The sequence below is a fragment of the Gekko japonicus genome, unplaced genomic scaffold, assembly GCF_001447785.1.
Source record: "Gekko japonicus isolate JY-2015 unplaced genomic scaffold, Gekko_japonicus_V1.1 scaffold185, whole genome shotgun sequence".
In the NCBI taxonomy this organism is placed as follows: Eukaryota; Metazoa; Chordata; class Lepidosauria; order Squamata; family Gekkonidae; genus Gekko; species Gekko japonicus.
Genome location: NW_015176457.1, coordinates 684,169 through 697,623, shown reverse-complemented (window position 1 = coordinate 697,623; position 13,455 = coordinate 684,169). Strand labels below are relative to the sequence as shown.

Below are 13,455 nucleotides of genomic sequence, written 5' to 3'. Positions count from 1 at the left end.
TTTTTTTGTTCTGCCATCCAGGCCTTAAGTTTGAATGCCAGATGGCTTGCATAGAGTTTCCCTAATATGGAAAGCAGGCTAATGGGCCTATAATTACTAGGCGATCTAAAGTCACCTTTTTAAAAAATTGGTACAATAATAGCATTTGATGGAACAGCAGTCACTACAGGTGTGGAGGGGGAGGTATTTGTGAATTTCCTGCATTGTGCAGGGAGTTGGACTAGTTGACCCAGAAGATCCGTTCCAACTCTATGATTCTATGATTCTACTTAGCGATGCTGGAAAAGCTTAGGTTCATTTGTTTTATTTCCTTCACTGTCTAGTCTTGTTTTAAATATTTTTGCACCTTAAATAAATAATTATATTTATATTCTGTCATGGTTTTTGCCTTCATTAGCCTCAGAGCCTTAATCCAGAGCCTTGGCTCTTGACTGCCTACCAGTTAACTGTTTTGTTTTTGGAAACTCAGACTGCAGTCCCGCCCTGCAGGGCTGACTTTTCTTGTTAATTCCCTGAGAAGCCGGGAGGCTTGACCTTTCTCTCCTGGGCTGTTGGGATAGACTGAGAGGTCTGGTGGCAACTACCAAGACTAGGGTGTTTTGTAACTTTGTTTTGTGTCGCACTCCCCTTGCAACGAAACTCCTTACCCAGAGTTGGGACTGGGACTTTTGACAGTGCTGAAGATGGTTTGTTAGCCACTTTAAATCAAGATACCCACTAATCAGCTTGGATGAAAGCCTTGTATGAGAAATTGATGATAGTTGGAATGTTGATTAATGATATTTGTGAGATGGGCAAATCCATAGCATTTTCTCTGATCAAAAAGCATGTCCTAGAAGTCAATTATAGAAGTCTGATCTTGAGAGCCCACAGAGTTTGCTTACCCCTATATTTTGGTCTTTATTTATCAAGATCTTTACCCTCCCTTTATGTACTATCGTACTATGGCATGATACTGCAGAGCTTTCTTTCTTTCTTTTTTAAGCCCCCGGAGGGGATTTTTTTATTTTTTTTATAATACTACATAAACTACCAAGAAAAAATAGGGATAGGGGGACTACACTTAGGGAGAAAGAAAAGATAACCCACACTAAGCTAAAAACCCAAGGTTAGGAGATCATTCCCTGTTAAAATGCTGTTAGTAAAAAAAAAGGCTGTTAATAAACAATTTACTTTGTGAGGTCCTGTCTTTCTAAGCTTATATGTTAGATTGTTACTTGTTATGAGAAGCTTTCCCGAGCATCTCCTCCAGCTCGCTTCATAAAGGCAATTTGCAAAGTCCTTCCGCCTTTACATCTATACTGAAACTCTCTAAATTCTTGATAGCTTCTTAGATGTTCACTGCAGCCCAATCTTCTTCCATCCAAAGGAATAGAGCCGCTAGTCTTAAGCCTCTTCCACTCTGGTCTCGGGGTCCAGTGGCTTCTCAAAGGTTTCTTGATTATGAAAGGCACCTCCAGCTCTTTTTTCTCAGCAGACTTTAAGATGACACTTTCTAAGAACACTCGCAGGGAAGAAGTTAAATCCTTGTAAATTTTTTCCTGTTTCTCTTGTACTTTTTCTTCTTTTCTCATTTAGATCGCTGCTTAATTTAGTGTCCTTCTAATTCGCTTTGAGAGACCTCGATTCCATTTTTTCTCCGATCGCCTCTTGGAGCTGCCGAGTCACAAATTGTTGATTTATCTTGGCAAGCTGCTGGTTAATACCAACAAGTTGCTCCAAGATCGGCTTGATGGCTTCTGCTCCTAGTGCAGTGATGTCAATTTCCCTTCTTCTCCTCTGAGTTTTCGCCATCTTTTTTAGAGTATCTGCCATTTCAACGTGTGTTTTTTCCAATAAAGTCTCTTTCTTCCTGGCTCTGCAAATCGCATACGCTGTTAAAAGCTCAAGGAAATCTCCCACAACAGGCTTACACGCTTGCAAATAGTCTTTCATAAGTATCCCTTTACAACTGTCTCTCTCTCTCCCCCTCCCCTCTTTTGTTTATGTAAACGCGTCAAAGAGGCACCCCCCCTCCAATCGCTTGAGGGGTTTCGGGGGGGTTCGCTCCAAGTATCCGTTTACAATCGTTTCTCTCCCCTCCCCCTCCTTGTTTATGTAAATGCATTGAGAAGCGTTCCTCTCTCAGCACGTTATCGCTCAGAAAGTTTTTCCTTTGAGGGGGTTTTCTTCTGAAGACAAATCGCTCATTTTCACTCACAGTTCGCTCCTTAACTCACAGTTCATTGCTAGTCTTTAAAATATTTTTGCACTTAATCGCTCCTCTGCTAGATCTCCTGCACGTGATCGGGTCGACACAGCTTGTGGCCTTGCTAAGAGGACGCAGTCAGCGAGAGAGACCGTCAGGGCGGAGGGGAGCCTCCATCTCCCTGCCGTTAGCAGGAAAAGAGGCTCACCCTCAAAAGCTCTATGGCTTGGGAGTTTTTCCTGAACTCCCGTGAGGGTGCTGAACCAGCAGCACCTCTCCGCCCCGCTGCTGTGCAGTACTCCTCCCCAGAGAGCTGGGAAAGGCGTCTGCCATCGTTGTGTCATAGACCCCGCCCTGCAGAACTTTCTTATTTGCAACACTGAATATTATTCCTACAATGGTTTTACAGGGGAGATTTTTGAATAGGCCTATTCTGGCAGAATCTGCCCTTGTGGCCTTAATAGGATAGATACATCCTTCCATGCTCTGCTTGAATGCAGGTTCTTTGAAAATATAAGGGATCACTATATTAAGCCTTTAATGAACCAACTGTTCCCCTACACTCTGGAAACCCTGGCTCTTTTGCTCACCAATAAGGATTCTAAGTTTACTCTAGTAACTGCAAAATTTGTCTCAATCCTTTTAGCCCTTGCATGAAGAAGAAGAAGAAGACGCAGAAGAAGCATAAGCATATTCTGCTGCTCAAGATCTGTGAATCAATGAGCTTCTAAGGATATAAAAGGAAAGTAAAAGCAGTACTTGGTAATATTTTGGCTCTGCTTAAGAACACATTACAATTGCTTTCTTTAATTGCCTCCTCTCATTATGCCAAAGGAAATAGTGAAAACATTTTAAGGAGGGCAAGTCTTGTTCTCTCTTTTTATCTCTTATATAACTTACATGCTTTTGGTAATTAGTTTAAACAACATCCATGTTATTTCTTTTCACCTCTTTCTTTCCACTTTCTGGGAATTAGATTTTTTGGCTACCCTTGTGCTATTTCTTAGTTGCAAATTCAGTTTCCTAAGTCTTCTCTTCCTTCCCACTTTGTTGTTCTTCTGTCTCCTTGTGACCTCCTGACTTTCTCTGCGTCTCTTATGTTGGCTTTCTTTGTTTCTCTATTTCCTCTCTCTAAATCACTGTACCACCAAAGGCTTTCTTGTCAGAGTGCTGGAAAAATTACAAGACAGGCCAGATGATTGCTGCATCTCCCTCTGCCAACTGGCCTGCAGAGAAGGGACTGCACTTCAGAAAACTACACTTCTTGTTGCAGTCCTCTAGTACAGCCAAAGCAGATAACTTGCATAGCATTAGAAGTCAGAGCAGCTGCCTCAGCGCCATCTTGGCACTCAATAGCCAAAGCAACATGTTTTATTTGCTCAATGTGGTTTGCTGTGCTTCTTGTGTTCTTGGGCATAGCTGGCTAAGAGTGGTGCCTGTATCAACTGTACAATAATGGCCAGCAAATAGGAAGCTGGGGAAATATAGGAAACAAGTGTGGGTGAGAGGGCAACAGCCTGATGAATAATTCTGGAGAACTTATAACTCAGCAAACTTTAGTGTTATTTTGGTTGGTCCTAATAAAGGACATCATGTGGCTTTTGTTTCTAGTTTTGAATCTTACCAAGGACAAATGAGGCTGCCTACAACTTTTCCTGCTATCTTTTATACGCTGATAGGGTGTGAAGTGAGATCCTGGTATTGTAGTGTATAGTTCAATGAAAATGTTGACTCAGTTTATGGCATTGGTGCAAAAGGCAAACTCCATGCTTGAGTTTACGAAATATTGCTGCAGCCTCATTTGTGTACAGTTCTGGTTGCTATATCTCAAAAAAGATATCACAGAGCTAGAAAGACAGCAACTGAGATGATTAGGGGGTAAGAGCACCTTTCCTATGAGGCAACACTAAAGTGTTTGGGATTTTTCAATTTGGGAAAAAATGATGGGGTGGGAACATGACAAAGCTTTATAAAATTATGCACAGGGTAGAAAAAAATGACCTAGAGAACGCACGAAACTGCCTAACACTGAATCAAACCATTGGTCCATCAAAGTCAGTATCGTCTACTCAGATTGGCAGTGGCTCTCCAGGGTCAAATGCAGAGGTCTTCCACATCATCTCCCGCCTTGTCCTTTCTAACTGGAGATGCTGGGAATTGAATGCGGGACCTTCTGCATGCCAAGCAGATGCTCTATCACTGAATCATGGATCTTCCCTGAGAGCATTTTCTTCTTCTTCAATAATACTGCAAATTCAAGCACCCAGTGTGGTTGATGGGGAATAGATTCAGGATGGTAATACTTCTTCACTCAAGAAGGGATTAAAATGTGGAATGCACTGCCTGTGGATGTAGTGATGACAGCAAGCATAGATTTATTTATTTATTTATTTAATACGGTAGTATTTATACCCTGCCCTCCCCACGAACGGGCTCAGGGCGGCTCACATTGGGCACAAAGTGCATACAATATACAAGTTTACATAATACAAGTACAAGTTTAAAACAGACTAAAATCAGTTCTACAATGCATAAACTCCAACATCTTGCGTAGCAGGGGGAAGGCTGGGGGAATGGAAGATGTTGTCCAATCTCTCTATAACGGTCTCTCTCTATAACGGCGCGGTGATGTTAGTGGCCATGATGTAAATGGCCGTGGTGGCTCCTACTCATAAGCCTGGCGGAAGAGCTCCATCTTGCAGGCCCTGTGGAACTGCACCACATCCTGCAGGGCCCTAATCTCCTCCGGGAGCTCATTCCACCAGGTAGGCGCCGCCACTGAGAAAGACCTGGCCCTTGTTGCCACAAGCTTGGCCTCCTTAGGGCCCGGGGTCATCAGTCGGTATTGTGATCCCGACCGAAGTGCTCTTTGGGGAATATATGGGGAAATGCGGCCCCTCAGGTAGGTCGGACCCTGGCCATGTAGGGCTTTAAAGGTAAGCACCAGCACTCTGAAGCAAATCCGGTATGCTATAGGCAGCCAGTGCAGCGCTTTCAGCACAGGTCGGATGTGCTCCCGGCCCGAGGTGCCCACCAACAACCTGGCCGCAGCATTCTGCACCAGCTGTAGCTTCTGGATTTGCGACAAAGGCAGCCCCATGTAGAGAGCGTTACAGTAGTCTAGCCTCGAGGTGACCGTCGCATGGATCACTGTAGCTAGGTCATTGCGGTCAAGGAAAGGAACCAACTGCCGTATCAGCCGAAGATGGTAAAAAATGGGGTCCAGGAGCACTCCCAAGTTCCTAACCTCAGAGGCTGGCACCAAAGGTGCCCCGTCGAAGGTCGGGAGTGGGAGTCCCAACCCCGATACGGTCCGACTCAAGCACAGGACCTCCGTCTTCGCCGGGTTTAACTTCAGCCTGCTCAGCCTGAACCACCCAGCCACAGCTTGTAAAGCCCGGTGCAGATCTTCTGGGTTGGAGTCCGACCGACCGGACTGACATGGAATCATGCTCAGATAGGTTAAAAGGAGAATAGATCCATCTGTGGCTACCATCCATGCGAGTGCAGCGAATGTCCACATTTCAGAGCCAGTAAAACTCTGAATACTGATGCTAGGAAACAATATTTGGGGGAAGGCCTTGGCCTCTAAGCCCTGTTTATTAACCACTGTCCCATTTATGATACAATGATATAAAATTACAATATCTCTGCCAAACTTGTCTTATTTATTTATTTCATTTATATACCGAAAAGGCATTTTTCAAGGGGTGTGTGTGTTTCAGTTCGGCTTTACCAAACGCACACCCCTAGTTTCTATCCATAATTTCTCATCCTATTGCCTTTGTTTAAGGTCTGCTATGAAAGGAGTAAATAAAGTGGAAGATAGTTTCAATTCTATATTAAGTAACTCACACTAAATTAGACTTGGATGGCCTATTAAATGAGAATTGTGATATTACATCTGAAGAGATGGGAAAACTACATATGCGAGTGAATTTAATCCATTAACTGTTTTATGGACCCCCAAATCCTTCAAAGCGTGTTCCCAAGTGCTCAACTTTACATTTAGGTTGCTGAGGTAGGTGAAATATCTGTAATATCACCAGTACATAAAGAGTTCCCTGTTGAATAAATAGAGAAGGAAACTCCTGTGTACTGTATATTTCAGTACGTATTTATGAGGCAATGCAGAATAACCATACCTGAGCAGAATCAAATCATATTTAGTGATGAAGTCTACCAGTCTGAAGAAATTTTATTCCTTAATTGCTGGATGCACAAATAGGATTGGCATCTCAATACCTCTTGCAGCACAGGAATATTCCAGATCATCTTCCCCGTCTGGCAGTGTTGCAACACATTAACACTATTTTCCCTTGTTTCCTACTTGGCATTTTATTTCCTGACACCTCAAGTCTTTATTCTTCATCACTTTTCTCTGATTTAACACGATCCAGTTTTGAAGCATAGCTCTGCATGTGCAGCCTCTCTGCATGATTTCCTCATGATTATGTCTGTGTGTTTTTCCTTAACAATTCTGATTATTTTTAAATGTCTAATCCATCTCTCAGTCAGAGGCTTCCTAATCTAAATAAAATCCACATAGGCCATAAATGTAAACAATCACTAAAATATAATTCACAATCAGCATATTTAATATTCAGCCACATTACTACATCCCCTGCCACCAAAAAAACAACCTATTAATTGAGCATTGCCTAGCTTGCCTGGGTGAATGATGGTATGCTTTTGAGGATGTACAGAATGCCTTTTACTGACCAATGAAAAACCACTGATAAACTCCGGTTCTTACATCCCTCAAATTTGAGATGAGGACTAAAGGGACTGACTTGGAATCATGCTCGGATAAGTTAAATCTCCAGATGCTCTCACTTCAGAAAAAGAAGCATTTAACTGCAAAAGCCCAAAGGACTGCTGAGGGGACATATCCACACAATATTCACCACCTTGCCAGCACCATGATGTTATTTCCAGCAAATACGGGAAATGATACCACATTGCTGGTGTGATATCAATGGGATACTCTAGGATTGGGCAAAAGTACGATTCTGAGCATAACTCTTAACACACTGCCTTAAACTCCACTGTGTTTAACTGCAGAAAAATTCAGTATTTGGGTGGATCTTTAAATCTAAGCCAGGAATAATCCTTTCTCTGTGCTGAGGTTGTAAATTCTCTGCACATGTACAGGCTGCTTTTTCTTTAGTACACAGTAACAACACATATCTATCTACCTGGTATAAGGGGACAATTTCAGAACTTAGGGAAGTGATTTGTAGGATAACTGAAGAATCTCCCATATTTGTAATTAAACAATTGATTAATTGCCATCTCCCTTGGCCCCCAGCTTCCCCAGTGCAGTTTTTCTTAACAGACCTGCAGTCAGAAATGTTCTGGTGGGGGGCATGAGTAAACTGAGGGTTGCCTCATCATTCTGTGGGCATTCAGGAAGGCCATGGAAGAGAACCTGGTGATACACATTAAATAGCAGCATTCACAGGGTTTTGTGCAGCATGGTATCTTTGAACATTTATAGTCATAAACGTGGCTTTAAAGAGATAGGCTATTTATCAAACTAAAATTAACATGGACATGTAAAATGTAGTCCTTAACTTGTCCTTAATTCAATTATTTTATTTGTTTTATATTTATTTCATTTGATGATTTTTATCCTGCCCTCCCTGCCTCGTGGATGCACCATTACTTCTCTAGAGGATGCTTTTAGTGGCAGAACACATTAAATGCTGCATTAGTGCTGTGTTAATGCTTATTTATCTATTTATGCTTATTTTTAAATTTATATTCTGCCTTACTCCCGAATCAGGACCCTACCCTACTCACAACAGCAACCTTGAGAGGTTATTATCCTAAAAGATTGTGACAGGCCCAGGACAGGGATGCCAAGCTCTAAGTGGGACCTGGAGATCCCCTGGAATTACAGCTCATCTCCAGACTACAGAGGTCAATCCCCCTGGAGAAAATGAATGCTTTGGTGGGTGGAGTTTATGGCACTGTACGCCACTGAGGTCCCTGTCCTCCCCAAGCTCCAGTCCCAAATCTCCAGGGATTTCCCAACCAGGATCTGGCAACCTTATTTCCCCATCCCCTGCTGGCGGCCAGGGGGGACCTGGCAACCCTAGGCCAGGATCACCTGGTAAGTTTCCATGGTAGAGATAGGATATGAACCCAGTTGTCTCAGGCCCTGGTCTGACCACTGTGCCACATTGACTGTGTAATGGAATCTACAAGATGGTTCCATTATAGATGTACCCTTCTTCCTTTTGGAGAGGCCAGGAAAAACCAGAATATCATGTATATGCAGAGAAGGGGTCATGAACAGGCAGCTTTTCCACCAGAGGTCAGTGTTAGCTTTTACTAAATTTAGGCAGTGGAAGAATAAAGTCTGGTTTGCAGCAATAGAATTTATTATCTGCAAAATAATGGACACTTTAGGTTCTTTCAGATTAAAGGGAAAAAATGTTCAGCTACATATAATCTAAATTAAAACCCCAGTAGGTACAAACATGTGATAAAGTACTTTTTATCTAGATAGTAAATATTTTGAAGGGACAAATGCAGACGCTTGTTACTCCATATTTATAATTTCATATGCTTCATCTTTTGGGTCACAATCTACTCCTCACCTAAATTTAATTAAATCAACATGTGCTTGGAATCAGTGATCTCTAAGTGTACATAACTGAGCTCTGGAATTCAGCTTTTATCTGCGATAAATGTTTGAGACATATTTTATCCTTCAAATTACTTTGCCGTGAGGCTTTGCAGGGTCATAGGTAGGGGGATTAAGCTGGGCTAGAAATGTAAACAAACACACTGACTATACTTCTGCTTATATAGACTATGACTGCAGATTTTGGATCTTGCAATGTTTTCGACTCTAATACTCAGTACTAGCAATCAGCCAAGAATCATATGTTTATAGTATTTTTGTAAAGTCTACACTGCACACACTAGAGTGAATAAATGAAATGTGGTGAGGAAGGAAACAACACCACAACAGAAAAATCATGGACACGATTCCCATAAAGTTCCTTTGGCTCTCATGGGTCACGAGACTGGCAATCTTTCAGAGGCAGCCGTACTTCACGGGGGTGGGGGGTGGGACGAAAATTCCTTCTGTTACTCAGCAGCCTAAGTTTTTGCATTATTCACAGTGGCTTTAGCTTCAACAGGGACCCACTTCAAAGGCTTCACACAGTTTAATGCTGCGGCTTGGACTGAAATTTAACAAGCACATTTCAACAAAGGCTGTGAACATTTAAGAACCCTAAAGGGTCTGGGTTTTGTATTAATTTTAAAAGCTAAGTATAATTTTTCATTTGGATCTGAGACATTTCAATGTGGCCACTCAAATTCATCTTGACACTTTGCCATTTATAGATACATAGTAATGGCAGTCTATACTTTTAAGGTACCCATCAGATCATAGATTTTTGAAAGTAAATGGTTCCACCACAACTTTAGAACACAAACGTACATTATTTAATTCTTCTGAGAAAAAAGCTACCATTATTCAAGAAATAAAAACAGACACAAAAGTTAAATGTTGAATTAAAATTCCTGTACTATTAGAAAGAAACTGCTCTGTGTTGCTCACAATACAAAAAAAAAAAAAGCTGGGGGGGGGAAGCCCATGTTATGTGGAAAAAAACCCATGTTATGTGAAGCTAAAAGCTTATTCCCTGAAATACACAGAAAAAACCAGAAATTCCTATACGTGACTGCCCACTCCTTGTATGCACTAGACCTCTTTAATATAGAAATGAGGGCTGCCTTATCCTTCCTAGAAAGGAAAAGGTACTATATTTCTAAAATACAGTTCCATTTTTAAAATAACATTTCGCTTGCCATTCTGCAGGAAGATGTTTAAAAATACAGAATTATAAAATTCGATATGAAGAAGTTTTAATTAAATTGCTCTCATGGCCTCTATTGTTTCCAGAACTTGCTGATAAAAAAAGACAGCTGTATTTTATGCAGCAGTGGACTGCCCATATATAACTAGTAAAACAGACATATGGATTTATAGGGACAATAATCATAAAAATACAAGCTTACCTATAAAGTACGATAGTAGTATTGCCAGTAGCACTGAGACCCCTACAGCACAGAGCGCTGTACATTTCCAGCTACAGTACTTTGAAGACTTCTTAAATTTAAAAGCACTTCTTGATAAGGTATTCCTAGGTAGTGGCCGTGTAGGAGGGGAATAAACAGAGCCGGATGCCATTGTGTAACCCGGTGTTGCAGTACTGAACAGTGGTGTTGTCCCTGTTCCTGTTTTGAATAGGAAATGCCTGCAGAAAACAAAAGGTTATATTTAAAAAGAATCACAAATTGATGTGTAGGCTATTTTTTTGAAGCACCACTATATTATTTTATTCATTTATAACATTTATAGTTTAGTTATATTTATTATTATGGTCTTAAGACCAGCATACAATACAAACATAGTATGAAAAAGAAGGAAAAAACAAACATACAGAATAAAATCTAAATTTAAAAACTTTTAAAATGTGACTCCTGCAATCTAAGAATCAGTGATGTGTAGGCTAGTTCAGAGCACTATCTTCATATTCTTCTATGAAGCATCATAACATTTACTTGAGTGATGAAAAATTCAAAACAAGTTGCCTTGGTGCAAAGATTCGTGCATGCAGAAGATGATCATCTACTGGAGTGGGCAGAAGGGGTTAACAGGAATCAGACTTCCAGTCCTAAACAAGTGATTGATATTGCAGAATTCATTGGATGCAAAAGGGGAATGCACCTATGGAAAACCGTTTCCACATTCAGATCATTCTTACCAAATGAGGGCATGGTTGTAACATAATGAGGGGCAAGACTCTCAATAAAACAAAGCTAGACAAATATTAATGTTTTAGTTCATTTGGCAACCAGAAGTTTTGTTAGGTCCAACATGGTCAGTGTGGCAGTTAAAAACCCTGCTTCTACTAAAGAACCAGGACAGAAGTACCCCGTCAAGAAAACAATATCTGTGCTACATCAGATCTCTCCCTGTCCTACAGGCCATGGCTCTTCCTCCATTATTTGCTGCCTGACCCTCCTACCTCACTAGCAACATGCCTGGTAAAAGGTATCATGAGACAACCATTAAACAGGTGCTCCTGACAAAAGCTCTGACATGCACGCACACACGCAAAAAAATCTCTGTGTCCAACTGCTGTGAGGAAGAACTGGTGTGTATACATTTTTCAGCAATTATAGTTAACCATTTAAGTTCTGGGAACTGATGAGCAGGTTTCTAGCAGACATGCCTCTGAACAGCCCTTACTAACACTGAGATTCCTAGCTTATTAATTAACATTACGTTTTAGGCAACAGCCTACTTAGTTCTGTTTTGATAAGACAGAGGAAGAAAGGCCAGGTCTCCTGTTCTGATACCATTCTGACACTGTAAATCATTGTTTCAGGTGGGGGCAAGATACCCTTTATTTTGGATTCCTAGTAACACAAGGTTTGCTTTAATTAGGAAAAAGGTGTTTTCCGATAAGTTTCAAGAAATACAAAGGGCCCACCACCACCACCAACAAAGCATAATGCAAAATATTGCTCCATATAGAAAGTGTGTATGTGAAAGAAAATAAATATACTGAGCATATAGATGTATACCATGAACAACTTCTCAACTTTAACCAACAAAGGAAAAGAGGTTTCGTGTTTATGAGTTTATCTGGTTTCATAAATAGAATGTCACACAATTCACACAATTTTATTTTGAAGCATTTATGGAACTAATTATGCAGAATGAAACATGGCAACATTAACTGCTGCAGTTATTTAGTATATAAGTCACAATCTTACATTTATGTGTGCACAATACAGAATGCAACATTCTCAGTGTGGTCTTTGAGACTCCTAAGTTTCAAGAAGAGGCATTTGATGTGTCAGAAAGAAAAACAAAAAAGGACGAGAAGACTGCCAAAAGAGAGAAAAGGTTCCACTGTTCATAGTGATTTGGAACACACTTCTCTTTGGAACACAACCAGTCATACTTGCAGTTCTTGATTAGACACCGTTTTAAATAGCAAACATAGCACATCTAAAAATTGCAAAGTGAGTTCAGATCTTTTATAATGCATGGTATTATTTCAAAACTGATTATTTTACAAGTACTTATTTAATTTCCTTGCAAAAAGAACATGTTCAATATTCTGCAATTGTTTCAAGCACAAATTCTTATTGAGGTGCCAGCTGTTTTAGTTATAGCAATATCAAAAATGAACAACTATTTTAAAATATGAATTTCTCAGGCTTAGTCCCAATGAACCACAAGCAGTTTTTCTGCCTCCCTTCCTGCTACAGCTCTCTGTGCCCCAGAAATCTGCTTTGGAAACTTGGTGACATTTGAAAACTGCATTGTACATAAGATTGCCAACCTCCAGGTGATGGATGATGATCTCACAACAGATACTAGTACACCTGGAGAAAATGGCCACTTTGGCATTATACCCCGTTTAAGTCCCTCCCCTCCCTGACTTCCGGTTTTGGTGCTTTGAATGATGGCAGCGTCTCTGGGGTCCTCCGAGAGATGTGTGCCATGAATCGGGGATTAGGACGGAGCGTGATTGTGCACGTTCCCCCATGAAGCCCATAGGCAATGGGCTTCTAGCCAGGGGGCTTTGGAGAGCCCTACCTCCGGCCGGTAGCCGGTACAGGGGGGCTACTCTCTGCCCTGAAAGTCCTGCTCTGATTCCCAGTACTGGATTAGAAGCGACCACCGGAACAAGCATTAGCGATTTTCTCTGCCTGGCGTGATCCCAGGGGCCGTCTTAGGACCTGGTGGATCGATTCAAGAATTGATGAGTGAGTTGTCGTTGAAACGAGACACTAAAGCCTAGAAGTGAAGTCCCTCCACTACAAGCGTATAAACGGGGGGGGGGACGCCCTATCTCCCGACGTTTTAAGCAAATGCGAAAGCAAGGAGGGAGGGACTGATCAAACTGTGGTGATGGACTGTAGCAGAGAGTTTTTCTAAAAGAAAGCGGAGCGTTTAAACAGACCTTAGAGACTTTGGCATTCTTTTTCGGCTGATGTAAACATCCCCAAAAGATGGCGACGAGAGGCGAAGAGGGAGGCAGGACCAATGCTTTCTTCACAAAGGAGGACAGTGGAAAGTTAGGTTGTGACCTAACCATAGACTCTGTCTTTAAAGTGAATCGTGGGCCCTCTGGTGGCTAAAGTGAGAAGCGATCTGGATCTGTACTAAAAACAGCTACACTTTTAAAGGGACAGTACGTTGATCATAGAGACTCTAAGTT

The 13,455-nt window shown here is 41.4% G+C and overlaps 1 protein-coding gene across 1 annotated transcript in view; it reads right to left on the bottom strand.

Annotated features, from left to right (window-relative positions):
• TENM3 (teneurin transmembrane protein 3) overlaps positions 1 to 13,455 on the bottom strand; it is a 477,022-nt gene that overhangs the window by 179,689 nt on the left and 283,878 nt on the right. The window contains exon 4 of the mRNA XM_015426968.1: positions 10,232 to 10,470. Coding sequence (XP_015282454.1) covers positions 10,232 to 10,470 — 239 coding nt within the window. The remainder of the gene's footprint in view (positions 1 to 10,231; positions 10,471 to 13,455) is intronic.